This window comes from Motacilla alba, chromosome 24 (assembly GCF_015832195.1).
Source record: "Motacilla alba alba isolate MOTALB_02 chromosome 24, Motacilla_alba_V1.0_pri, whole genome shotgun sequence".
Lineage (NCBI taxonomy): Eukaryota > Metazoa > Chordata > Aves > Passeriformes > Motacillidae > Motacilla > Motacilla alba.
The window spans coordinates 2,427,936-2,455,081 of NC_052039.1; the positions used below are offsets into that span (position 1 = coordinate 2,427,936).

General features: G+C 51.4%; 1 protein-coding gene across 1 annotated transcript; it reads right to left on the minus strand.

The window, feature by feature from the left end:
• Positions 1-215: 215 nt before the first annotated feature.
• Positions 216-24,097, minus strand: SNX19 (sorting nexin 19). The gene is made up of 11 exons (XM_038161515.1): positions 21,973-24,097; positions 21,519-21,657; positions 20,930-21,030; positions 20,662-20,781; positions 20,282-20,409; positions 19,037-19,133; positions 18,613-18,799; positions 16,407-16,536; positions 5,416-5,600; positions 4,601-4,688; positions 216-3,808 (listed from the first exon to the last, which is right to left on the minus strand). The coding sequence occupies exons 1-11, from the start codon at positions 23,494-23,496 to the stop codon at positions 3,676-3,678; spliced, it is 2,832 nt and encodes a 943-aa protein (XP_038017443.1). The 5' UTR covers positions 23,497-24,097; the 3' UTR covers positions 216-3,675.
• Positions 24,098-27,146: the final 3,049 nt, after the last annotated feature.

Consider the following 27,146-nt stretch of genomic DNA (forward strand, 5'->3'; position numbering starts at 1 on the left):
ATGGGGTGGGAAATTGTTCTGATTCCTGGCCAAGATTTAAGGACTTTGGTCTTTCCCAGGTCTGAGCAGTCCCCCTGTGAGCCAGGAGGGAAAACCTGTCCCACCCCCACTGCCCCTAGCCATGCTTTTTCTGACACCTGGGAGACACCTCCCCCCTTCCCACTCACACCCAGCCTCCTCCCCCCTAAAGGCACATTTTAAACTCTGACAGAGAATTAAGTTTGAAATCAAGTATTATTGCACGCAAGTACATGGGAGTGAGTTTTGCTCCCCATTTAACAATTAAATGGGTTTTCCAGACAGCAGAATTCCACACAGACTCCAAGAGCAGCACAAACAGCTGATACAAAGGGTTGACAGAGGAAAGGGGACAGGGAGTCAGTGCATGGTGGGACTGTTTTCCCCTTAAAACACAGTTCAACAGTTATTTAGCTTAGAGTGGTGCCTTGGAGCTCTACACTGCTGCACAATCATATACAGGAGCAATCCCTGCTTCCAGGAAGCTTCCAGGCAGCTGTGGGAAACCAAGGCAGTGGGAAGGGAAACACTACAAAATCAGCAAGTGGTGGGCTGGAGGCAGATCACACAGGCTGAAGGACCTGGAGAGGGAGAGCTGAGCACCCACCTGAGGCAGGTACTGCTCTTGACCCAACGTGACACAAAGCTGCAACTCTTTATTGAGGTCAAACCTGGCTGCTCTCACCATCCCCCCTTTAGAGAGGTGCCTGGAGCCTTCTGCAAATTCCTTCTACAAATTCCTGCAGAAAAAAAAAAGGAGCTTGCTGGGAATATGACACACTGTTTGTTTTACTAGAGCAGTTTTTTCTAGTCTTAGTCCAATGGAAATAAACTTTCAGCCCACCTGAACGCAGAAGTTTGTATCTGCCACCATTGTGCTCAGTTTAATCCCAAAATCACAGTGAGGCAAAGAACTCACAGCAGAAAAAAGCTGAGCTTTTTATTGGATTTGTTTTAGTCCTTAACAACACGATGCAGAGAGGGGCTCCTTGCTCCTGGGCACTTCACCTCAGCTGGAAGGCTGCACGAAGATCTCCCAAGGAGAGAATGGGAATTTGAAGCCCAGCCAGTGAGAGCATGAGAGAGGGCTCCAACCCCTCATGTCTGAGACAAGAATGGGGTTCTGCAGAGTGAAACAACATTTCCAATTCAAACTCCTTAGGTCTGTTCCCCACTCCCACTCTGCCTTCAGAGTGCACATGAATAAATCTCCTTTCTGTCTCTCTGTCCCAGCTCTTTGTATCTTAACAGAGAGATGTTGCTGCTGGGAGCACCCCAAATCATTGCTGCACCAGCCCAGCAAAGCACCAGCTCCCCAGCTGGCAGTAATCACAGATTGTCTCCATCTGGAGGAATGAATATTCAGTCATTTGCATGATTTCAGAGATGGGGGTTAAGAGCAGGGAGAATTTGGGCTTCCTGGCAAAGGAGAAGTGTCAGCTCATCCTTCCAGTGCCACATCCACTGTGTAGGGACTGTTTTAGACTTTTGCCCTAACCTGGAGCTGGCAGTGGATAATTTCTACTCCATGATCCTCTTCAGCAAAGCCTCTTAATATTCTCCCTAATCAATGGCAGACCACAGTCCTGGAGCTCCAAAGCCAAACAGTTAATTGGGAAGCAACAGCAAACAAGAACAGCAGGAACATCTGGGAAGCCACCAGGCACAGCAGGGCTCTGCTGCATCACCTCTGGCTCAGGGTGCCTCGTCCCCCTCCTGACAGCTGGGCTGGCAAATGGAAGCAGGAGGAAAAGAGGGAAACAAGAGGCTGGCAGTGAAAGACAAGGTGAAGCAGCTGCTCGAAGCAGATATTTAAGGATTTATCTGAGTCCAGCTTCCCAAACTGCTGCTTGGCCATTTGGGATTATCCCAAAGCATTCTCCACCTCATCTACTCTTAAACCACTTAACACACACCTCCCTTCTTCTCCAAGCAGGTGTCAATCTACCATCTCCAAAGCCTCCCTGCTGAGAAACGGCTCCAGTAGTGATGCAGAACTGATTTGCTTCATGACACTGGATTCTGCCTGCTCTTGGGATGTCCTCAGAGCTCCCTGAAAATCTGTTTGCTCGCAGCAAAATGCTCCCTCCCTGTATTTTCACACGACAGAAGCACAGAGCAGCTGACACTGTTGTGCATCTATAATTAAGCAGCTCCTTTGGAAGAGCAGGATGGGCATGTTGGAGTCACACTGCCCTCTCTCCAAACATGCATGGAGCATCCAGCTCCAAGAAACTGCAGGCAGTCTCTTCCAGCCTGGTATTCCATGGTTCTGTGAGATGAAACCACCTGGTCCTGCAGCGCAGACACCACGTGTGATCCTGCATGGCTCCTGTGTGGAGCCTCCTTGATCTGCAGAGCACAGCTTCACCAGCCCAGCGCAGCACCGTCAGTCCGTGCTTCTCCCAGAAAACACAGCAAAGCAGGGCACCAAACTGGGCTGTGGCTGCACGCTCTGAGTCCTTCAGTGCGCCCAGGACCCTGACTGCTGAGCGACATTCAGTGCTCACAAAGCCACTCAAGTCTTGGACAACCTGGAGAAGCAGCTCCAAATCCCTGTTCCATCACTGAGCAGCCTTCCAGAGCCCTGCACGGAGCTGTGGCAGCAGCAGGCACGGCAAAGCAAAGCCCAGTGACACAGCCATGACCAGCAGAGCTCAGGCAGTGCTCCCAGGCCCTTTGCTGGGGTCTAACCCACTGCCTGGCCATGACACACATCCAGGATTGCCCCTGGGCTCAAGGTCCTCATTCCTCTTCCAGAGCTTCCTGAGACAACCATGTTTGTGTGGGAGCTGATTTACCTGCTGTGTCCCTCATGGGTCAGCTCTTTTGGCCGGTGCCTTCCAGGTGACTGTCCCAGGGACTAAAAGGTGACTCAGAAAGCACAATATAAGTGAGTCCTAAAGTCCAGCAAAGCCAGCACTCCTCCCTAGCCTGAGGAGAGTCTCTTTGCCAGGATCCCAGCCTGCCTGCACCCTACTGTTTGATGGAGAACTAGAGCAGGGGCAGGGAGAAGCAGCTGATCTCTGTCCCTAAGGCAGGGCAGCACCTTTGGCCCCTGCTCTCACCTCCCAGGCATTTGGGCAGTTGGATGCTGAACTTGAGGACATCTCTACACTCCAGGACTTCTCCACACTCCATCCTTTCCCCATCTTCCTCTGGTGACACAGATGGTGCAGAGCAGGCACAGGGCTGGCTGCTCTGACAGCACGGACAGCCCTGCACCTCCCTTCCCTGTCCTGCAGAAACATTCATCAGCAGGATCCCAGCACACCAACTCTCTCAGTGCCAGGTGGACCCTGAAGCCACAAAAGCAGATCTCCTGCCCTCTCTGTAGATGTTAGAGATTTTCAGAAGGGTGGGACAAGACCACAGGGTCTGTGGTTCCTTTTCCTTCTCCAGCTGGTCAGGCTGGTTCACTCCAGGCTCTCCATCAGGTCAGCAATGGAACAGATGCTGCACAGCATCTTCAGCCCCTCACACTGGGTTTGATCCACTACCCAGCTGAAACAGAGAAGCCTGGAAGCAGCTTCATTTAGCACTGGCTGGAGAAATTCCTTACAGGAAGCTCCCAGCCACGTTCAGTAAATGCTGAAAATCCAATCACTCCATGCCTGTGGCTGCTCCTCTCCTCCACTGCTGGGGCACCAGGCCTGGTTAAAGTGCTGGGACACCTTTGTCTGGGCCACTGCAGGCACACGGCGTGGCAGCTGCAGCCTCAGGCTCCTTGCTGGAGCCCTTCAGAACCAAGAACTCCAGCAGAATGTCCAGGAGGCAGAACACCAGGTGCCTGGAATGGAAAAAAGACAAAGCTTAGGCTGGTCAGGGTGTAGGAGGGAAAGCTCAGCACAAGGAAAGAATGTTCCAATGCTCCAGGGGAGAGAGGAACAGTATCAGGTCCCCAGGGAAATTTTTCCAGAGGTGGTTCAGCTTTTTTTCACCTCCCCCAAACCAGTGTGTGGTGAAGTTGCTGAGCAGCACAGAAAACACAAATGCATTTTCTGGAGCAAAGTGTGTTTAACAGGGTGACGGAGTCACTGAAGACAGAAAAGACCCCTGAGATCGTCGAGTCCAACCTGTGCCCAATCCCCAGCTTGTCAACCAGCCCAGAGCACCGAGTGCCACATCCTGTTGTTCCCTGGACACCTCAGAAGATGGGGACCCCAACACCACCCTGGGCAGCCCTTTTCAATGTTTAACAACTCCTTCAGTGAGGAACTATCTCCTGGTGTCCAGTCTGACCCTCATTTCTCTGCTGTCCATCACCAAACCCTTGTCTTCCAGACTCACAGCATTGGGACTAGACAGAAACACCCCCTACACAGACCTGCAGCTCCTCCAGAACCAAACTAAAGCAAGATCTGTCTTACTTCCCTGACATCCACTAACTAAGCAGGCCAAACAACACAATTAACATGACTGGCTTAATAATCTGCAGCCAGACTAGGTCCTGGACATGCAGATGTCCCCTGATATTGCAAGTCTGGAATAATGAGGTGGGTGTGTTTGGTGCCAAGCAGCACTGGCAAAACCCTGGGCACAGCTCTCAGAGCCCAGCAGGGTAAAGACCACGATCCCATACCTGTTTATCACAGGCTGGCTGAGTGACTCCAGCACCAGGTTCCAGCTCATCCGACACTTACTGGTCCCAAGGATTTCCTGGATCACATCTGGAAGTGGTGGAGACAAAGCTTTAGGACGTGCATATTTCCACAGGTCACACTTCTCCTGCTGGGTGCTGAATCAAAGCCTGTGATGGTGCTCTGGGGCTGGCAGAGGAGGGTATGCCAGGAAAGTATTCCTGGCTAGAAGGGCACATACCAGCAGTGCTTTTTCATTCCCCAAGGACAGTGAGGGCCCTTTACACCAAGGAGTTAAAGGTTCAGACTGCACTCACACGGATTAGGCAGCAGCTGCTTTAATGCCAAGGGTCCCCGTGTCAGGCTTCAAGAGAGGGAAATCCAGTGCAGCTGGGCTGGGGATTTCAGTCCAGTGGGAAAGCCACAGGCTTTGCATGGTGACTTTCCTCACCATGGGACCCTGTGGCAGCAGGTGGGAGCAGAGCTGTCCTGAGCCCTGCCTCGGTGGGGTGGCTCAGAACTGTGAGCACTGAATCATTGCCTGGCTACACAGGGGAATGGCCCGGACTCACATCCCTTCCCTCCAAGCTGGGCTGCTTCCCAAACCCTTACACAAACTATCCAGAACTGGAAAACTCTGGGTTTTGCTTGCAGGAAACCATCAAACCTCAAGGGTCTTGAAGGTTTCCCAGTGCCTTGGCACGAGCAGCCTCCATCTCTGCATTTAACCACATTTCCAGAGATCCCAGTGCACTGGAGTGTTCCCCAGCTGCTTTCCTATCCCAGGGCAGCTGACGAGTCTCTGGGACACACTTACTGGGCAAGATCCCCATCAGGCTCTGCAGGGCCTGCTCTGCTGTTGCCTTTTTCTGCTCCTCTGTCCTGGGGGGTTTAGGCACAGCTGGTAAAACTCCTCCAGGCCAGATGGATTCCTGCAGCAACTGGAGGTACTGGACCCAGCGCTGGGTGCAGGTCAGGGTAACCATCTGCACTTCCAGCCACCTGCAGGAACAGGGAGAGGGACAAAGGTCAGGAAAAGTCCAGCTTGGGACCCAGCTGGGATAGTTCCACCCACCAAGAGGGTTAAATCAGCTTCTTTGGGTTTGTTAACATGCGGTTTTCATGTCTGTACACCTAAGATTTTCACAAGTAATTATTACTGAGTTTTCCATGCACCAAGAGTGGGATATGTTCCCTGAGTTACTGACAAATGGGACAAGCAAAGGCCATAAAAAGCCCCATCACCCTGCTAATCAGAGGAACCCAAGTGGATCACTGGTCACTAAAGAAGTCCAGCTCAGGAATATGACTGAAGCTCCTGAGTCATCTCCAAGCACAATCTGAGACAGAGCTGGAGGTAAACACAAACAACCCCCAGGAAGGACTGGAAGGACATGAGCCCTGTTCTGGCAGCCTCTGCTCCCCTCATCACTCTCTCTGCTACCAAGACAGCCAAGGATGTCTTTTCTGGAGACCAAAAACCCACTCCAAGGATGACAACCATGAATATCCTGATGCTTCACCCCCCTCTCATCCTGCTGTCCAGTGCTGCTCCATCCACTGACAGCAAGCAATGAAATAACAGAATCCCCAAAGGTTTGATTTTGGGACCTTAAAGCTCATCTCATTCCACCCTGGGCAGGGACACCTTCTACTAGACCAAGCTGCTCCAGGCCCCATCCAGCCTGGCCTCGGACACTTCCAAGGATGGGGCAGGCACAGCTTTTCCAGATACCCTGTGCCAGGGTCTCCCCACTCTCACAGCCAAGAATTTTTTTGTTCCCATCCAAAATCCAACAGAACTGCTGATGGTCCCTCCTGCTGGGGCAGGACTGTGCCCTTGCTCCGTAACCACCTGCAAATCCCCAAATCCCTGCTCCACAGAAGGGCTCAGAGGGGTTGGCAGCTGCACTGGGTGATGTGTCCCCACCACCCAAGGGCTGGCCAGGCACAGTTTCTAAATCAGCCAAAAGGATGGACCCTCTTGCCCAGGTGTGAAATCACTTCCTGGTCACAGCACGAGCCACAACCATCAGTCAGAACTTGCACTGCCTAAAATCTTTGCCCTCAGAATGAGGAGAGGCCGTGGATGAATCCCACAGGAAGGCTCCCTCATTTAGCAGGGCTCAGGGTGCTGCACTGCTGGTGCTGTTGGCCTCACTGGCACGAGGCTCTGGAGCAAAGCTGGGAGTGGCAGCACGGCGCTGGGGTAGGGAAAAGGCTTGTGATTCTGCCAGTTCTTCAAGATTCCCAGAGGACAGGAGTCAGCCAGCAGGGCCAGGAGAGCCGTTCCTCTTGGCAGCTGGCGTTCGTGCTTGCAATTCCGTCACCACTACGCCCCGGCAGCTCCCAGTACATCCAAGAGCCCTGCCAAGGCAAACTTTATTTAACCTGCGCTCTGCCAGACTGTCTGCATTCTTCTGGGAGAGGCATTCGGGCCAAGCGTGTCCTTCCCCACACAGCTGGGCACTGGGGAGCAGCAACACCCAAAGGAAGCAGCTTGGCATCATGTGGGACAGGGCTGTGCTGCGAGGATCCCTTTGGCAGCAGGAAATGAGGTGCAAACAGTGATTCTTGAGGGATGCACACCTAGGAAATGCCAGCTGGAAAGCAAAGGACATTAAATAACCTGAAAAGGATCTCAGTGCAGTGGTGAAGCCTGGAATGTCTCAGAGCAAGGGACAGAGGTGATGTTCCCAGTGCTGCCAGGACTGGCACTGGAAATGGGAAGCACATCCTTCGTGCTCAGCATTGCCAGGACACAGAGTATGGATGCTGCTGCAAGGTAAGGCAGAGGTACAAACCTCCCACCTGGCTTAAAGGACAAAATGTCACATCCCAGTCCTGCCTGGGAAAAGCCATGTTGGAAATACAATTAAAGGGGTTTTAATCTCCAGCCATCAGCAGATTTCAACACTCTGGATCATGGTAAACCCTCTGGCTATTCCCAAGCAAATTAAAGTGTTAAACTGTGACTCCTCTAGGGGCAAGAGTTTTCATTAACACAGTTTTTCATTAACATGGTTTTTCATTAACATATTTTCTTACACAACCCGCTCTCCTAGCTGAGAAAACATCTGACAAGCAACAGAAGTTCAGAGACTTGGGGACAGAGCTGCAGAGTCAACCCTGCACCAAGGGGGATCCGACTGAACATTGACTCCAAACTCATTACAGCAACAGCCACTTTCCAGCCTTTAAAAGGTTGCAGAAAGCAAAGAACAAGCTTTTTTTTTCTTAGAGACGTTCCTAAAATAGCAAAAAAATCAAGCAAATAGTGAACAGAGAGAAAGTTGAACCTACAGAGGACAGCACACGTTTCCAGACAGCTCAAGAGCAAGCTGAGAACTGACAAATGCTGGAAGGCCCCACACAAACAACCTCCTGTTTCCAGCTCATGTATGTCCCTAAAACCACCAGAATTGGGCAACAAGGCCCCCAAGTAACACCTCTAAATGTGATCACACAATCTAAATGTGATCTGCACACACTGTGAGCAGGCGAGTGCCTACAGGTCTGGATTCCCACAGTTGTGAAACACCACGGATGGATTTCCTTCCTTGGGCTGGCAGCTTTGGGAAGCAGAGGGCAGGATCTGGGAATGTCTCCATGGGTCTTGCACAGCTCCACACAAGCTCCTATTAGAGCTGGGCAAGCTCCAGCTTTGCCCCATGGTGCTCAGACAGCTGGGGAAGGAGCACCCAAACCCACCAAGTTTACAAGGAAAAGTCAAGGAACTGAACAGGAAATGGGATGAGAAAGAAGAAGCCAAAGGCAGGTGCAAATGGAACACAGACTGAAGCACCTCTGCTCTGGGCTCCGTTCTGCCAGGCTGGCAGTGTGTGGAGCCATTCCAAAGGCACTGCGAAGAGGAGAATGGGGATTCTGAAGGAGTTTTGAATGAGTTCAAGACAGGATTTCTGAACTGGTTTTGATGATGTGGTTTCTTATCTTCTACATAAGGCAGGAAGGGTGATCTTGGCTCACCTCTTTACTGTATGGTTCAGAAGGTCACAAGACCTTTAGTTACAGGACCTTTTAAGGATTTATTGATTCATAAAACACTGCTAACAAGGATATTTGTGTTTTTGACTCGATCTTTAAATATTCCATCTTATGGACTCATGCTGCAGTGTAAGCTTTCTTAGCCAACCATGTTATGACACGCAGACCTACAGTGCTGCATTCTAACTCCTTGTTTACCCTTCTAACTACTTTTATTTTTATATCTTAAACTCTAAAACTCTAAACTTTCTTCTACTCAATTGAATGTGTCTTTGTTTTGAACTATAAATCCACATTCTCACTTCTGTCACATAAGTTTGGAAGCCTTTTCCAAGGTCTCACATCAAACCTTGTGTTTAATTCTAAGCTTTGGCTCACAGGCCCAAAGTTCTGAGAGTTCTTGACATTTCAGATTCTAACAGAGAAGAACTGTCAAGGCTGGTCCATGTGGCTCTGAATCCACTCTGGGAGAACAGCTGAGGCTTCAGAAGAAAATCTCAACACAGTGACCTGTCATGAAGAGTTTTCTTCCCTCCTCTCAACCACAGGCAACCATCACCACCCATTTTGGGGAATCACATTCCATTCCAACACACACAGAGCTGCACCAGCAGCATTAAACTGTGAGGAGCAAAGGAATTCACAGAATATCCTGAACTGCAAGGGACACACAAGGAAAGTCAAGTCCAACTGCTGGCCCTGCACAGGACATCCCAAGAATGCCCCCTCAACTCCCACACCTGTAGCTGCATCTCAGAGAGAGTCACACCAACTTTATTGAAAATTCCTACCTGAGTAAACCCCAGAAAATGGCACACTGACCTTTCCATCAGGCAGACTTGTTGCACCAGGATTGGGATTAACACCTCAGGAACTCCAAATATCTGCTGGTTCAAAGCTGACCTTCACCAGCAGGTCACAGATGATTTTTTGTGCTATTAAAGGCCTAAGAATCTGAGATCCATCTGCCACATTGAAAGCACTCACACACTGCTCCCAGGTAGAAATAAATCCACCAAGAAACATAAATAAACCTCTCTTTTTTTAAAATTTATTTTTGGATGGTTGATGAGTTACTATTTTCATTCTGCTATTTCACGAAGAAATAGCTTTAATAAGAAAGAAAAAATAAACCCATCACAGAACCATCTCCTTACACTTCAGAAATAGATAAAGTGATCTCCTGGGCTCAGAATGCTTTGATAGTGCCCAGTGCAAAGAGCCAGACTGCAAAGGCTACTGAGGCCTGGAAGATAATCTGCAGGGGCATAACTTGCCCATGCTGTAAGGCACCTCTGTTTGAAATAGCTGCTGGTGGAGGAATGAAATGCCTGCTAAAAAAGAGCCAAATTAATGCCACGGTTTAGGCTGGAACTCCAAGGTCACCTGAAAGGGTCCATTAGGATAGGACAGCCCTGGGAGTGAAAAACAAGGCCTGGGGGGTGCAAACCTTGGCCTTCCTTGGGCTCCCAGAAACAACAAGGGCTGCTAGGAGGGAGGAAAGGCAGGCTGAGAGTCAGGAACAGGTAAATGGGCTTGGTTTTACCTGGCTGGATCCTCTCACTTAGCTGGACTATCCAGAGAGCTCAGCTCAGCAAGTAAAGCCTGGACAGGTTGGATTTGCTCAGTCTGGACATCAAAGATGTGCTAAGAATGAACAAAGAGAGGAAATACTCTTCAGATTTACACCCACCTGCCAGGAGTGGGGAAAGCTCTGCTCGTTTTGTCCATCAAGGTGAGGATCAAAACTGAGATGACTTCAGCTAAGGAACAGTCAAGGTAAATATGCTGACTGTAATTGAAACCTGAAGCAATAGCAATTGTGATTTCCTCAAACCAGGGGTTTTAAGGATTTAGATAATCACGAACTGAAGGCCAGGCTAGAAGATGACAAAGAGGAGAAAGCCTCTCTGCTCTAGCTGTATAAATACAAACATCTCTACAAATATACATGAACCAGCATGTCCAGCTCAACAGTGACTGCTGCCCCCCACAGAACATGGCCCCCTGCCCTAAGGAACACAGTGTGGATATCCAGAAGCTCAAAAAAAGCCTCTGGGACCAAGGCAGTGAAAAGGATTGAAGAAAAAAAGCAACATCTGGAAAACACAAGGCACTCGAGCATGACTCTGAAATTAAGAAAGTCTGGTGCTTAAATCACCAGACCATCCCTGCCTTACCAGCTCTTGTTCCCCACATTCCTCCTCAGATAATGCACAAGATTATCCTTAACTCAAGGGCTCAAGAGGAGGAACATTTCAGTGCTCTGGCTGCAAAACCTTTCTGAGGAAACCTTGTAAAAATGAAGCAACAGCTGCAGTGGGCACAGCAAGAACTGAAAAACACAAATGGAGAGTTTTGCCCTGAGGCTCAGCTTTCAGCACCTGCTACCTGAGCCTAAATCCACCTTCTCCACACAGCAGAAACATGTTCAGCACGCTCAGCTCAGCCCCTTCAAAGCAACCTCACACTTGTCCAGGCCATGGGTAAACCTTGTGCTGAGGAAGGAAACAGGAAAGAAAAGGAAAAAAAGCTCCATAAATGAAAGGACATGGAGCATCCTGAGGCCTTTTAAACTCCTGCATAAAGTAAATTATCCTTGAAATGTTCCTCTCCTGCTGCCCTGTGCAGGTTTAGAGTTGCAAACAACCCATCCTGGACCTAGGTGGAGACATCCTGGGCAGAGGGATTTTCCTACCTGCTTCACCCAGGCAGAAACCCAGGGACATGGAGGTGTGCAGGACATGTTACTGTGGGGCACAGAGGAAGAAAAAGAAATCATTCTCTTCTGTAGGCAATCATTCATCCCTGCAGGGAGGAAATAGCCCCTTGGTGCTGGGATTTCTGTGCCATTTTATGTGTTGCTCCCTCAAAACACACCTGCTGCAAGAAGAAATGATGGAAACTCACAGGGCTCCAATGGCTTCACCCTGCAGGGTTGTGCTACCATTGCTTTTCCCAACCTGGATCTTCCTGAGATGCCCTGGGGCTCAGGGAAGGGGGAGAAAGGTTTGTGATTAAAGTAATCGTCCCCAAACCCCCTTGGTTTTTCACAAAGCATCCTGGCTTTTGATAACATCTTCTTCAAGTATTTATTGAGCCAATTAAGCTCTCAGTGGTGCCCCAGGGGGAGGCCAGGCTGTCTCAGCCAGGCCCTGCTTGGAACAATTGCTTCATTAGCCCACTTCAGAATCAAAATATATAAATCCACTATTAACCCTTCTAAAACCAGGGAAAACTAAAACCAACAGGGAGACATTACTTCCACTCAATCCTTTTCTTCTTTGTTCTATTTGAAATAGGAAGTTGTTGAGCTTTTTTAAATCCAGGAAGAAAGCTGGCATGTGTAACCATTGAAACAGAATCAGAGTTGGAATAATGTTGCAATTATTATCAAAGCTTGGAGTGCTGGCTTCATTCTAGTCGCTGTTTTTGGAAGAATGCTGCTTCTAGAAGAGGGAAAAAAATTTTGTTTGGGACAGAGATTCAAAGCCAGATCCAAAATTTCCAGGTGCTTGGAGACAACTGAATCGAGGCCCATTTCCAAGCTGATTTTATTTACTTTACATATACACACCAAGACACACAGAGTCCTGAAATCACTTTTACTGACATACCACAGGCTGCAGTTCCTGCTGCTCCTCACGGCTACAACACAAACAGCCAAATCCAGAAACGAGGAGTAAGATGCCATGAGGTTGGTTCCCCTAATTCCCAACTCTGGTGCCGCTTTTAGGCTTGTTTTTAGGGACAGGGACTTTGCTGCTACATACCTGGGCCTGCCAGCACAGCCCATCTGTGTGCAGCTGCAAAGATCCTCATCAAACATGCCCAAATCCACTCCCCAGGTAACAAACCAGGAGAATGAGTGGCTTCAGATGTCCCAGCTGCATTGATACTGCCTTTCTGCCAGCAAAACTCAGAGGCACTGCCTGAGGCTGGAGTGGTACCTGCCAGCCAGGAAGCCAAAGGGAAGTGGGAGCACAGTCTCAGCTGTCAGACATGGCCCCTCCATGGCTGGCAGAACTCCCTGCCCGTGGGCACTGTGCTCCCAGCACTGCCAGCACAGGGCTGCTTGGCTGCTCCAGGTTTACTCAAGGACACTGAAGAGGGTCAGGCATCACTCTCTTGACTTTCCAGTCAGGAGGATCAAGGTGGCTGCCAAGGGTCTTTGTGCCAGTTAAGTTGGCACAGAGATCAAAGAAAACCAAAGGGAAAATCAGAACAAAGCACCCAGGCAGCAGCTCTCTGGAGCTCCAGACCTCCTTGAGTTACAAGTGCCTGTGACACTCAGCCTGACAGCAGAAGAGCCCAACACCAAGGTGACAGCACGAACTTGCAAGAACCAGTTCTCAAAGGCATGATGGCCACCTGCAACCAGTCTCAAAGCATCCCTGGCTCTCCACCTACAGCTCACACAGACTGGAATATCACCTCCTCCAATCTTCCAGTTTGGCCAAGGGATGAGGGGACATGGACAAAGCCTGGAGGAGCACAGGAATGACCCAAAGCCAAGCAGCGCTGAGCTCGTGGGTAAGGCAGGGATGATTTGCATTTATTTTAACTCATGCTCAGTGGAACATGACACCAGCAAAGCTGCCTGAGTAGTTCCACATGCTCCTTTCAGGGACAGGCACTTCCGAGCCTGGCACAGACTCTGTGGCCAGCCCTGCTCAGGTTCCAGGGCACAGACAGCTGGGGTGTGCTGAGACACCTTCCCCCCACTCAGGGCTTTGTGGCCATGGCTCTCTGTTGTGCTGCATGGGAAGGAACTAGGAAAAGCTTACAGACCAGGATCTGGCCCCTTGAATACTCCCAGGTCCATCCTTGGGGTGCTGGCACTCTGCTGGAGCTCCCCTCTGGAAAGCAGAGGTGGTGGCTGTCACCCTGGCCCCAGCAGGGCACTGGCAGACCCCAGACCTGTGGCTACTGAGGGGACAACTGAGGGCAGGGCGTGGGGTCACAGCACGCGTTGGCGTGCTTGCTGTGTATTTTTAACACCTCATTGACTCACAAGGCTCTAAAAAGCACCCAGATTCTCCAAATGCTCCTCAGCTCTCGCACGGAACACCGGAGCCCAGAATAGCCCCACCTCCTCCCCTCTGCCGGCAGGTTCCTGCGGCAGGCTCCCAGGGGAACAGGAGATGATCTCTGCAGCCCGAGGAGGGAAGCAGAGCCGGACACAGGCGGAGCGGGGCAGAGGGTTTGTTTACAGGCACGGCCCCAGCACGCATTGCTGGAAGCAATCCTCGGCCCCAGGGTCATTCCCACTCCGCCTCCCCTCCATCCGCCTCTCCTTTCAGCTCCAAAAAAGGATCACTCCCTGTTACATAATGGGATGGGCGCAGCGCGGACCCGGGCTCGCACACGGCCGCCCTTTACTCAACAATCCCTTTTTCGGTCATGGAGCCTTCCTCTCCCACTGCCACCGCACTGACAGGCAGGGAGACGGATGGTGCCCGGCTCCAGCCAGCCCAGCTCAGGAAAAGGGGGAAGGAGCAGCGTGCTGGGATGCTCCTTGCACAGAACAGGGGACGGAGCAGGTCGGGAGGCCCCACCACCAGTAACAGTGTGGTCACAGCAATCATCTGGTGGCACTGCCAGCCCAAGGCACAAAGTCCTCCAAGAAGAGGGGGCCTGGCTCTTGGGAGAAGCTGGATCTCATTCTTGGTGTGAGTTTTGCTGGTTTGTGGACATTTCTATCACTCTGCATTGAGTGTCTCATGCCAGAGCAGAATCCTCATCTGGCAGCTGCAAGAGAGCAGCAGGAGCAGCACCCACCCTCCAAATACAAGCTGGCAGAGGAGTATCCAGCAGCAGCCCCTCCAAACACTGCCTGGACACCTCCTTTCCATCCCCTACCACCTAACCCAGCCACTGGCAGGAACAGGGCAGGGCCTAATCTCCTGAAGGGATGATGCCCACTCATACTTTGTGACCAGCAATGGTTGAAGACAATGCAAATCCATCTGCTGTCCCATGTCTGCCTGTTCTCAGAGGCAGGAGCATCAACCCCTTGAATAGCAGATGCTCCCAGAAGAGTTTCTGGTACTTTCCCCACCTGTAAAGGGTCCCCAGACACAGGGCCAGCCAGAATGGCAGTGCCAGGTCTGACCAAGCAGTGATCAAGTTGTAAATACTTAAATGGAAGAAAAATGTCACCAATCCACACTGGATGTGTCCCTGGACAGACAGGTCTGGGCTGGAGACCTTCTGGACTGCTCAGGACAGCAGTGACCACCTGGGCCAGGAATGAGTACAAGTCTCAGGGACAGGGTGAATGGCAAACTGCAGGAAGGCTCCCCATTCCCAGATCTCCTCCACTGTGGAGATAACTACAGGCAGCAGAAATGAGAGGAAAATGTTCCCTGCAGCAATCCAGGTGCAACACCATCCTCCTGGTGACAGGTCAGTCCCCACTCTGTAGCTCTTTCCCCTGGGATTCCTGATTGTCCGGGAACAAGAGCAGAGCCAGCCTCAATATGTGGATTTCAGCACGGACACAGGGCTTGTTCAAGAGGTTGAAGTTACACCCTGAACTGATGGGGACACCAAGAAGTCCCAGGGCTTCCCTGTATCACCCCCAGGCAGAGCTCTGCCTGCAGCACATGTGGGTTCACTCTGACCTGTTCAAGAGGAGCAGCTACAAACACATTCCTCCTCACTCTCTCCACCAGCACAACTGAGGGAGCTGCTCCACCTTCCAGAGCCAGGATGTGCTGTGTGTATCCCATCTTCTCTAGTGGAAAATGCCAATGCCACGTGTGGGTGCTGCAGGCTCCCTGGGTGACCAGGACACAGCTTATTAGGAGGTGATGATGTGCCTGTTGAAGCTCTCATACCTCTGTGCTTACACACACAGATTGGGTTGCAGCTTGCTCCCAAGAGGCCAGAGCCCATTCTGGAGAATGGCAGCAGCCCCCACCTCCTGCCACTGAAGGAACAGACCAGGACTGAAGGACAGCAGACCCTGACCTCAAAGCGCTTTGGCAATCTCTGCTGAGGGCAGCTCAGGTTACCAGCTCTGTTATAATGAGCTGCCCTGCACATTCTGATGCTGGCTCTGGATGCCTGCAGGAGAAGAAAGGGCGCAGGAGTAGGAAAGCACTGCTCCAAGACTCTTCCGAGCCCTTCAGGGAAGGCTTTCCTTGTGCTCTAAAAAACCACATCCTCAGCTAGTGATAGTCACCAACCTACACCAAAAAACAGGAATTCTCTGTTTGTGTGTCTTGGCCTTGAGCCTTACCACCCAGAGGCCTTGGCCCCAGGCAAGCTTGGCAAGTCCAGCCCAGCTGGAAAGGAAGCCTGTCCCTACTCCATGTGCGGGTCCCTGCCCCAGGCACAGGCAGAGCAGAGGGGTGCAGCAGAGAGAGCAGAGACCACACTCCGAGCTGTCACTGACAAGTCGCTGTTCCCTGGCCTGTTTATTCTACTTTTGCAGAAGGAACAAGCTGAAGCCCTGGGCAGCCCAGACCAGGAGGCCAATCCTCCCTAGAGAGCCCCAGAGCTGGGCACTGCTGCCCTTGCATCAACCAAGATTCCCACTCCCAGGGCTGGATCTTCCCCTTCCCTAATTTCAAGGGACATTAGAGCTGCACATTACTGCTCACAGAGAAAACAGCTCCTGGTGCAGATCCTTGGAGGTGTTTACTCCAGATATTCATGGAGCACCTGCTTTACAGAGCTTTGCTGGTTGGTGCACACACAGCATTTATCTGCATCCAGGCACGAGCTCCACTTCCAACTGTGACTCCAAAGGGAATGCCTCTCACAGAGCAGCCAGGCTGGTCACTCTGGCCTTACCTTTGAACAAGGGTCCCAAAGAGCAGGTTGAAGACTTTCTGGATGTTTTCTGTGCACAGCCAGCCCCAGTGATCCACCAGCACCAGACGAAGCACATCCAGGGCCAGGTCAGCCAAAGCTGTCTCGGAGTCTGCCAGGAGGAAGAGGAGGGCAGATGAAGAAACCACCTCAGGGCAAATCTGGTGAAAAGCATCATCCCAAACTCATTCTTTTCTCCCCAGCCTAGCCCTGTGTGCACACACAGATGACCTGCTGCAGCCCAGCCAGCCTGGGACCCTGCCCTCACCACTCTGATGTCCACCTCATCCAGGCAGCCCCAGTCTCCCACCAAGGGCTGCACCAAAGGCTCAGTTCCTTCTCAATTAAACAGCAGGATTATCAAATCCAGTCCAAGCAGGTGACAAAGCAGGTGGTGACTGTAGCCAGGAGGAGGTGCACCGCTGAGGACCATCATCCTGGTCTTTCCTATGCCTTTCCCTTCTTCCAGCAGTTTTCCAGGCACGAGGCTCTGTTGGTGGCTGTGGGCTGCCATCGTGTGGCAGATCCCAGCCTTGGCAGGGAGTGGGATGAAACACATCTGGATAAACCAGATTTACCAGTTAAAACACAAGCCCACACACCTACCCAAATATCTCTGTTGTCACAGACCTGGGACACCAAACATCCCTCTGATCCTCAGGAGGATGTCAGAGCCTTCAGCAAAAACAGTTTCTACTTGCTAAGGAATTACTTTCATGCTGTTTGGCCCTGAGGTGTTGTGCTAAACAAGCTCATTGATGTGCCACAAAACTGCCTCAGACAACCACTCCCAGGCCACCACCGGACCTGAGGCTGCTGCCTTGGCTCTGGTGTCCAGGTGAGATCCTGTGCAGCAGCTTTTCCTATTTTGGCTCCCCTCATGCCTCATCTTCCAACCTCTCTGTCTACAGAGACAATTTACATTCACAATTTACTACTGGAAATAAAGGGAAGAAGGAGTCTGAACCCCACACCTCTACTTCTCTGTTCTTCCTCTTCCTGAAAGCTGGGCTAATTAATTCCAGGATTTCACTTGGGGAAGACAGGGCACTTGGCACCTCTTGCTCTGGGCCATGCATAAGTTACTGCCCCTTGCTTCGCCCCCTGAGACTTCCCAGCGCAGTCTGGAGCAGGCTGGAGCTTCCCCAGAACCTCACACACGGAGCATCCTCAGCAAGCTGTTTATTCCCACAGCATCCAAATCCTCTTCCTCACAGAGCTGCTGGCCAACCACTTCCCAGAAGTCCCTCCATGAGCAGATAGGGACATGGGTTTGCCTTTTTATCCAGACGTTTGTTTTCCTCACCCTGCCAGCCCAGCCTGAAGCATCCCAGACCTGCAAGCATTTGAGATCACTGACATTCCACTTCCCTCAGAGTTCAGCTAACTTGGCCTGCTCTGTGCAGAACCCTGGCCTCCAACTCCAGTCCTGCTTCCCCAGAACCAGGGGCACGTGTTCCAAGAGTACAGGCAAAGCTGGTAGCACAGGCTGGGTTTCAGAACACCAGGCCTATCCTGTCACAAACACGTGCTTTCAGTCAGAGCTTGCCAAACTTGAACCACTGGAGAGAAGTTTTTTGGGAAGTTCCAACTGATACAGCTCAGCTATTCCAAGAAAAAAGACTGGGGAACATATTTTTGCATGTGCTCAGGATAATGTAACTGTTCTGGGCCAGCCCTGTGCTTCAGAGGAGGGTTCTAGAAGCAGAAAGGGAACATCATTCCTTGAACTGAGATTACATTTGTGCTACTCCCATCAAATTTATCGAAACTTAATCTCAAAAGGTCCTTTTGTAGTGCATGGACATACCAAAGCTAACTGGAAACTACCAGGAAACTGTAATTGGGCCCATTTTTAGTTTGTAAGAGCTTGATTTTAGAACATTGCCAGTTTAAGCAGCGTGTCCTTAAGAAACCTCTTTGTGCAGTGACTGTGCTGAGCACGCCGAGGTGAAGATCTGCAGTGACACAACTGAGCCAAACCCCAATTTGCTCCCACCAGCAACAATGCCCAGAGCAATCACCAAACAGCACTGGAAAACCTCATTTGCTTTCCCTTCCCTTCAATCAAGATGCAACAGGCAGGAGAGCAGGTCCTGAAGACTTTTCAAGCTGAACCTGCAGATGTTGGAGCTGCTGTGGTACCGAGGGGGAGAAACTCAAGCACTGAGAGAGGGGCTGAGCTCACCAGAGTCAGTGTCTGGATGTGCTCCCTGCTCTGCTGTGCTCAGCCCATCCATTTCTTCCTGCACAGAGATCTCCTTGGCTTCTCTGCCTCCCTGGCCTCCAGGAGCTTTGCTGGGGACTGCTTCCAGCAGCTTGTCCTGCTTCTGGATGAAGGATTCCATAGCAGCCAGCGACAGGGTGCCAGAGACCTATAAAAGTGTGTTAGTGCCACAGAGCCTGGGGTCTGCAGTGCCCAGGCAACCTCCCACCTCCTGGTTTGCACCCAGGTGTAGCCAACAGCACAGGAGGGCTGCTTCTTGTCCTTCTGCCCAGAGCTGGCATGTGGCAACAAGGCTGCAGCAGCCACAGCCCTGGTGGATGGTGATTATTCCCAAACAGGGCAGCGATTGGGGTTGTGAAAGGATTACAAGAGGATCTGAACTTACAGCACTGCCCTCCCTGATGGAGTACACGATCCTGTCGTGAGCTTCACTCACACTCAGCACTGGAGTGATTTTACTGGATGAGAACCTCAGCCTGGACCTGGAAAGCAGAGCCATGGCACAGTCAGTTTTCTCTGCAAGCTGTGAGTCATGAATTTTCCAGCCTCAGCCAAGCCCCATGACCCGTTACTGCTGTCCACATGCAAGCTAAGAAATCTGATTAGACCTGAAATGGTTCAAAAAAAGCATCTGCCTCCAGGATAACTAAGAGATGGCATTGACACCACACAGCAAAAGCTGTAAAGCACTTTTCCTCGTGTACACCTGAGCTGAGGCAAGGTTTTCCAGCATTCCACAAGGAGCTGTTACACAGAAGCTGACAGGGAGAGTAGGCAGATGCCAGCAAGGTGTGAGCACTGCAGCACACAAAGGGAAGTGTTCAGAAAAGCCTCTGACATGAAATACACTCAGCAGGATTGTGAAATCCAATTATAAACACTGAGAAAAAGAAGGATAGGAAAGGACATTGGGATTTTGGTACAAATTGTAAAATAGCCTGTTTATCATTAAGGAATGTCCTTTTCAGCCAAAATGGTTCCAAACTTGTACATTTTGAGTTTGCCTTTCTGTCCAAAGCAGCTTTTTCCAGCAAAACATCACTTTTTGGAAAGAAAAAGCCATACTTGTGCAGAAATCTTCCCTTCCTTGGTGAGGGAAGAACCACTGATGAGACAATCACAATGACACTGGGCACTGTCAGCAGCACCAACATTTGGTGAGGAACATACATGAAACAATCTTAGGTATTACTCATAAATAGCTATTGAAATGTTTTCTGGGCAAGGCCACTGTTAGAACACAAGGGAGAGGCAGGAGGGAACTTTCAGGTAGATAATTTACAGCTGTATTTTGCAACCACTCCCTTCATATATTAAAGGTAAAAAAGCAATTCCTCAGGACCATTGGTGTCTCTGCTGGCAAACGGCAGCACCTCAGAGCTCCTTTAGGAAGAAACCTACCTTCTGTGGGAACCTGAGCATTCCTGGGAAACCCTTTTTAGATAAACTGGAGCACAACCAGTTGTGTTCAGCAAGGGAAGGAGGAAGTAATTCAGCTAGAGTATGACAGAATTTACTACCCAACGCAGGATTTACTACCCAACATGTAAAGCCCCAAGTCAGTTCTTCCCCACCACGGGCTCAGTTTGTGCATTAATCTCTGGCTCTGCAGAGCTGAGGGAGTCCTTACTTGCTTTTCTTCCCATCTGTCTGGGATTTCCCATCCACTTCTGACTCGCTCAGATCCTCCGTGGGGCTCTGGGGCTCTGACCTGGGGAACGCTGTCTTCAAGGTGTCCACGATGGCATTGACAACGATCTGCAAAGCCAGCACTGCCTTTAATTACTGCATTGATCCTTGCTACGCACATACATCAGGAGTTTTAAGAGTGGCACTGGATTTTCCATTAAATAGGTTCTTTAACACAAACTCTGACCCTTTATGGGTTTCTGGGCAAGCTGAGCCCAGCTCCAAAGAAAGGGTTTTGGCTCCTAGGAGACACTGAAGCCTAGGGAGAATCCCTGGGAGCAGCTGGAAAGGGCTCAGGTAAGCAGCTCCCCACTTCCCCACCTTGTCTATCCTGGAGACAACGAAGGGCTTCTTGACAAAGGCGATCCTGGCGTCGGTGTTGAGGGCCAGGAATTCCTGCACCTCCTCACTGTTGGCAATCTCAGGGACTGCACACAATTGCTGCAAGGGCAAATGGAGATTCAGATCATTTCAGAGTCAAGCTCCCAGCCCGATCATGTAACGTGGAAGAGACACGGTGTGCTCCACTGTCTGCACAAAGCTGTCCTGAGCTCTGCTTTTAGCTCACAGGGCCACACAAACATCTCACCTTCAGGAAAGATTCCAGCAGACTTTTCCTGGCTTCCACTTTATCGCTGTCCATGTTTCCAAATGGCAGATCAGGGAACAGTTTCTTTGGTCCTTTAATGTCTACAAAGGAAACAAGGCCACAGGCAAGCCTGAGAGAACTGCAAAATCACAGTAACCTTAATTAAAAAAATTAATATCTAAAATTTTTCAAGATTAAAAATTAAAAATCCTAAAATCTAAATACAGATTTTAGTCTTTATTAAAACCTTAATGCTCTAATGATTGAGGCTATCCCCACACACTGCCTGGCATCAGCCCAAGGCAATACACAGACACCACTGTTTTCATCCACTGTTATGGTGCAAAACTACAAAACCAGCTGTTGTGGAATGGGAAGAGGAATGGTTTGAAACGCTGGAATTTGCTTCCAGAAAGGATAAATCACTCCTCCAGCCAGCTCTGCACAGAGCACTGGAGGATGTGGGCAGGAGAGACACAGCCCAGCATCCAGAGCTGCGCAAGCAGGGCAGGAAGCCCTGGGAGCAGAGGAACAGGGAACGGGACAAGAGGGAGCAGGATTTTCTCGGAGGGCTACTGCAGGCACTGACTTTTCAGGAACTTGCGGAGCTCCGGCTTCTCCTCCAGCCGGGTCTGGAGGTTGAGGAACTCGCGGTAGCGGCGGTTCACGGTGTGGTAAGCCACCTGCTGCAGGCTGCCCGCCGCCTCGCCCTCCAGGGCTGTCTCATACTGAGGAGGAAGGCAAAGGCATCATCCTGACACATCCTAAAACAGCCCTGCTCCCCCCTCAGTCCGCAGGCCCCACCCAGCAATTCCTCAGTCAACCCTTCCCTGAAGAGGAAGGAACCGATCGTGATGGAACAAAAGCAGGAAAAGATTCAACCAGCCCCACAGGAATCCCAAACAGCCACGGTGCTCGGTATTTCCCCACCACCAGACAAAATTTATTGTGGAGACCCACACAGAGCAAGTGCTCAGCTGCAAACAGCAGCCCAGGCGGTGGCAGGGGTGTGGGGAAGGGGTGGGTGCCCGGGCAGCCCTCACCTTGACGGTGTACAGGGTGTAGGGGTGGAAGCCGGTCCCGCTGTGCTCCCGGGCAGTGATGGTCCCGGTGATCCGCAGGTTCTGGATGACCACCGGCCCCTCGGGGCTGCTCAGGGGCTCGAAGCTGAAGGTGCTCATGGAAGCTGTTGGGGAGGATGACAGCAGGGGCAGGCTCTGTCCAGGCTCTGGGGGAAACTGTGCTGGGCCCTCTGCTGCCCCCAGATCTCTCCCCAGGCTGGAGGGTCTTTGTGAGGAGAACCTCCTGGGGACAGCTGGGCTTTCCTGCTCCTTCTCAGCTGCTGGCTCGATCTGGATGTCAGGGCAGGAGCTCAAAGCAGAGGTGGGAAGCAGGCCAGCATCCGAGCTGGGGTCAGGGCCGTGGTCCAGGTCCCCTGCACCGTCCTCTGAGGCAGGTGCTCCCTCCAGCACAGAAGGGTCCTGGGGGGGCTCATCAAGGAGCTCTCGAGCAGGGGAAGGAGCCAGCAGCTCCACGTCCTGCCCCATGTCAGGCGCGGGGGATTCCAGCTCCAAACCCTCACAGGGGAAGAGGGATCCAAGGGCTTGGGGGCACAGGAAGGGTTCTTCTGCATGGCATGACCTGCTCGCCTCCTCTCCCTCCTCTCCAGCAGCCCCTGCCTCTCTCCTGAGCCCCTCTGCAGCCCTCGGGGATGGGGGGAGCCCGGCGGGAGCTGCGTCCGTCTGTGCCGGGAAAGGCAAGGAATCCAGCACTGGGGGTGCAGGGTGGGGCTTCCCACCCCGGGGCTTCTTGGAGAACGCCCCAATGAGCAGCAGGTTGATCCAGTCGGGATCAGACATCTTCCTGATGGCCGGCAGCAGCACGTTGCAGGCCACCAGCTCCACCACCACAAAACGTCCCGTCCGTGTCTCCAGGTGCGGCCACGGCACCAGCGCCCGCAGCAGCGCGTCCACGGCGGCGCGGGCACAGCCCACCTCGGCCGCGGGGCTCAGCAGAGCGGGGTGCGGCCCCGCCAGCCGGCTGTACTCCCTCCACAGCGTCCGGCCGCCATGGGGGTCGGCCCCCAGGGCATCCCGAGCCCGCAGGAAGCTCTGGAGGTGCTGCCCGCAGAGCAGGAGCAGGCGGCGGGCCAGGGCTCGCCGGTCCACCCGCCTCATCCGCCGCCGCAGCTCCGCGGCCAGCCCCAGCATGGCCCTCTCCACCTCGGCCTCGAAGGCCGGCTCTCTGCTCACCGTGCGGTACCACGAGGCCACGAAATCCCGCACCACCTTGCGCACGGTGCTGGCGATCTCCTTCTCCAGCCGGCCCTCGTCCGCAGGGCTGCCGGCCGGGGCGCGCAGGGAGCTGACGAAGCGCTCCAGCCGCAGGCGGCGGCCGCGGGGAAGCAGCGCCGGGGGGCCCAGCCAGCCGCCCAGCACGGCCAGCGCCCCGCACAGCAGCCCCAGCGCCCGCAGGTCCAGCAGCAGCTGCAGGGCCAGCAGCCAGCCCAGCGCCACCAGCAGGGCCAGCAGCGGCCGCCGGCAGCCGGAGGGGCCCTGGGCCGGCATGGCGGGGCGGGCAGGGCTGCGCAGCGCGAAGCTCACCGGGCGCCTCAGGGCCCAGCCCGGGCTGCTCGAGCGGGGATCGGGGCCTCAGCCACCTCCAAACCTCGGCGGGCACGGGCGCTCAGAGCCCGGCAGGAGCGGAGCCCTCCCCGCTGGGTCACAAGGCCCAGAGCGGGACCCTCGGCGGACAGCGGGGCTCGCACAGCCCAGCAGACCGGGAGCCCTGACTGCGTCCCGGGCCCCCACAGCGGGCTCCTCATCAGGCACTGAGACCGAGCAGAGCCCCCCAGACTGGGCCCTCGCCGAGCGCTGGGGCCGGGCACAGCCGAGCCCCTTACCGGGCACCGGGGAGAGGCAGAGATCGCGCCGAGCCCGGTCCCTCAGAGAGCACTGGGGCTCTCAGCAAACCGGGACCCGTGATCGGCTATCCACAGCGACGCCACTGAACGGACCCTTCACCGCGCACTTCAAGCCCCACGGCCCAGACCCCTTCCCAAGCACCGGCACCCAGCCCGCAGGTGCCGGGAGCGCGGGGCCAAACGCGGCACACCGGGAGCCCCGAGCCCGACTCACCGCCCGGGCCCGCCGCCGGCACCGCCCGCCGCTTCCGCCCGCCGCTTCCGCTTCCGGTGCGGCCTCCCCACAGCGTCCCCCAGCGGGCCGGAGGTCTCACCGGAGTGTCCCATGTAAAGCTGTAAAACGAAATAATAATAATAATAATAATAATAATAATAATAATAATAATAATAATAATAATAATAATAATAATAATAATAATAATAATAATAATAATAATGAGATCTGATAATCTCATATATTATATAATTAAAATATATAGAATATATAAAATAAAATTATGTATATCATATCATTAAATATATGTAAAATACATGTTATATCATACATATTAGATAATTTAAAAATCTAATATATATTATATAATTATATATAATATATATAATATAATTATGCGTGATATATATTAGATAATTTTAAAAATAATTAAAATATAAATTTATCATGTAAATATATATTATATACTTATATATACACTTTTATAATAAAAATATCAAATTATATATTATACACTATGTAATTAAAAGTATATAAAGTATATATTTTATCAATAAAATATATAAATTATATATATTATTTAATATACATATTAGATAATTAGAAGTTATTATTATTAGCATCATCATCATGAGGAAAAGTATGAAAGCCAAACTTTATATTCATAATTTTTTTAAATAAATACTTCTGTTAATTGTATGAATATGAAATAAAATTGAATTTATTATACAGGTATTAAAACAAGGAGAAAATTAATGTTTTGACCATTGAAAGTTAAGAAGAGGTTGTGTTGCTGATGCAAATGTGCAACTTTGAGCCCTTGGAAAACACCTGAGCCTTGTCACCTCATGAAGGAGCAGTAAGAAGGAGAGGTGTGATTGGTGACATTGGAGCGAGGATCGTTACGTACCGTCGGTAATTAATGGGGTGATCGGTGAAATTGGATTGAGGGTGGTAATTAATGGGGTGATGCTGCTCAGCTGTGGTGGGGTTGGGGAATATTGTCTTTGTGTTGGGGCTCTGTGGATGTGGGAGCTCCTGGGCACAGTTTTGGGGTTGTTCCCGAAGGAATTTGGATTTGAATGTTCTGTGGATGTTCCAGAAGACACCTGGGTTTCTCCTGTGTGGCTGGGGAGGTGTGGGCACCCCCACATCCTCTCCACAAGAGGCTCCCCGGAGTTGCTTGTGGAGCTGCTCCACGAAGAAGACAGCAGGGGATGGCAGCAGGAACGAGACATCGCTGCAAAAGTGTAAGAGACACTTTAAAAATCTCATTTAAAACCACTTTTGGGGAGCAGGGACTTGAGAGGGGTCCCCATTGCCACCTGAGTCCTGGTTGCCTCCAGGTGTTGGGAGAGTTTTGGGAAAGCGTTGCTGGAAGATTTGTTTGTTCTTAAAGATGTTTGTGTTTGGTGCTGCAACCCCCAAAACTTGCCAGGGGCTTTCTGCTGCTTCCCCGTGCGTGGCTGTGGCTCTTGGGCCGGTGTTAGTGCAAAAAATGAACCAAAAGTGGGGCTAAAACAATGAACCAAAAGCAGCAGCGGGTGTTGGGTGGGATGTGGCTGCTGGGATGGGGATCCTGAAGTGGAATTGCTCATTTCTAGTGAAGCATTTTGTGAGACTGTGAAAGTCACCCCAAATTTGTCAGTTTTGAGAGTGCCTTTAGCTGTGTGTGAGTCCTGCAGGAAGACAGGGCACCAAAGAAAACTGCCTTTAGTCAAAACCTTATTTATGAATCAAAATCTTTCTGCTTGAATCTGAGTTTTCATGTTTGTTTTTTTTAAAAGATGCTATTTTTAGACTTTTAAATGGGCTCTTTGCAGCCTGCACGCTGTAGGAAGCAGAGGGATGCTGGGTCATAATCAAATGTTTGGGATCAATCCTCTGTTGGAGGGCTGGGAAAGGGGAAGGCTGAGTTGTCCTTGTGCTGTTCAGGTTTATGTGCCCCACCCTGAGGATTCCTGCTGTCCCGAGATTTGAACATGGATAATCACTGCACCAAAGCTTGCCAGCTGCCCCATGGCTCGGGATCCTTGGTCCACAGGGATCACACTTCATCAAATCCCATATCCCGTGTCCCTCAAACCCTCCATGTGGGGATCACACTTCTTTTTATCTTATATCCCATGTGCCTCAAACCCTCCACACAGAGATCCCACTCCATCAAATCCTATATCCCATGTGCCTCAAACCCTCCATGTGGGGATCCTACTTCATCATATCCTACATCCAATGTCCCTTAAACCCTCCACACAGGGATCCCACTCCATCAAATCCTGTATCCCATGTGCCTCAAACCCTCCACAGAGGGATCCCACTCCATCATATCCTATATCCCATGTGCCTCAAACCCTCCACAGAGGGATCACACTCCATCATATCCTATATCCCATGTGCCTCAAACCCTCCACAGAGGGATCACACTCCATCATATCCTATATCCCATGTGCCTCAAACCCTCCACAGAGGGATCCCACTCCATCAAATCCTATATCCCGTGTCCCTCAAACCCTCCATGTGGGGATCCCACTTCATCATATCCTACATCCAGTGTCCCTTAAACCCTCCACAGAGGGATCCCACTTCATCATATCCTATATCCCATGTCCCTCAGACCCTCCATGTGAGGATCACACTTCTTATTCTATATCCCATGTGCCTCAAACCCTCCATGCAGGGATTGCACTTCTTATCCTATATCCCATGTGTCTCAAACCCTCCACAGAGGCATCCCACTCCATCATATCCTATATCCCGTGTGCCTCAAACCCTCCACACACTCTGTGCCCTTCTGGGATGCAGCATCAACTTGTGTTGATTAACGTACTCTAGACTCATAAATCGAAGGAAGTGGATTTGGGGAAGAACTTTCCTGCCTCCAGTAAAACTTGCCTTTAAATTATTTAACGAGCTGCTTAAGCGACTCAGCCATTTTGCATGGAATTTGTCAAGGCTCCACCGGCTCAACCCAGGCGATGTGACAGCCATACTTTTATTATGAGCAGCGTATTAATCTTGGAATAGTGCTATTTGTTTTCCTTTCTTGCTTTTATGGTGCTTAAAAGCATGTATCTTCTGCT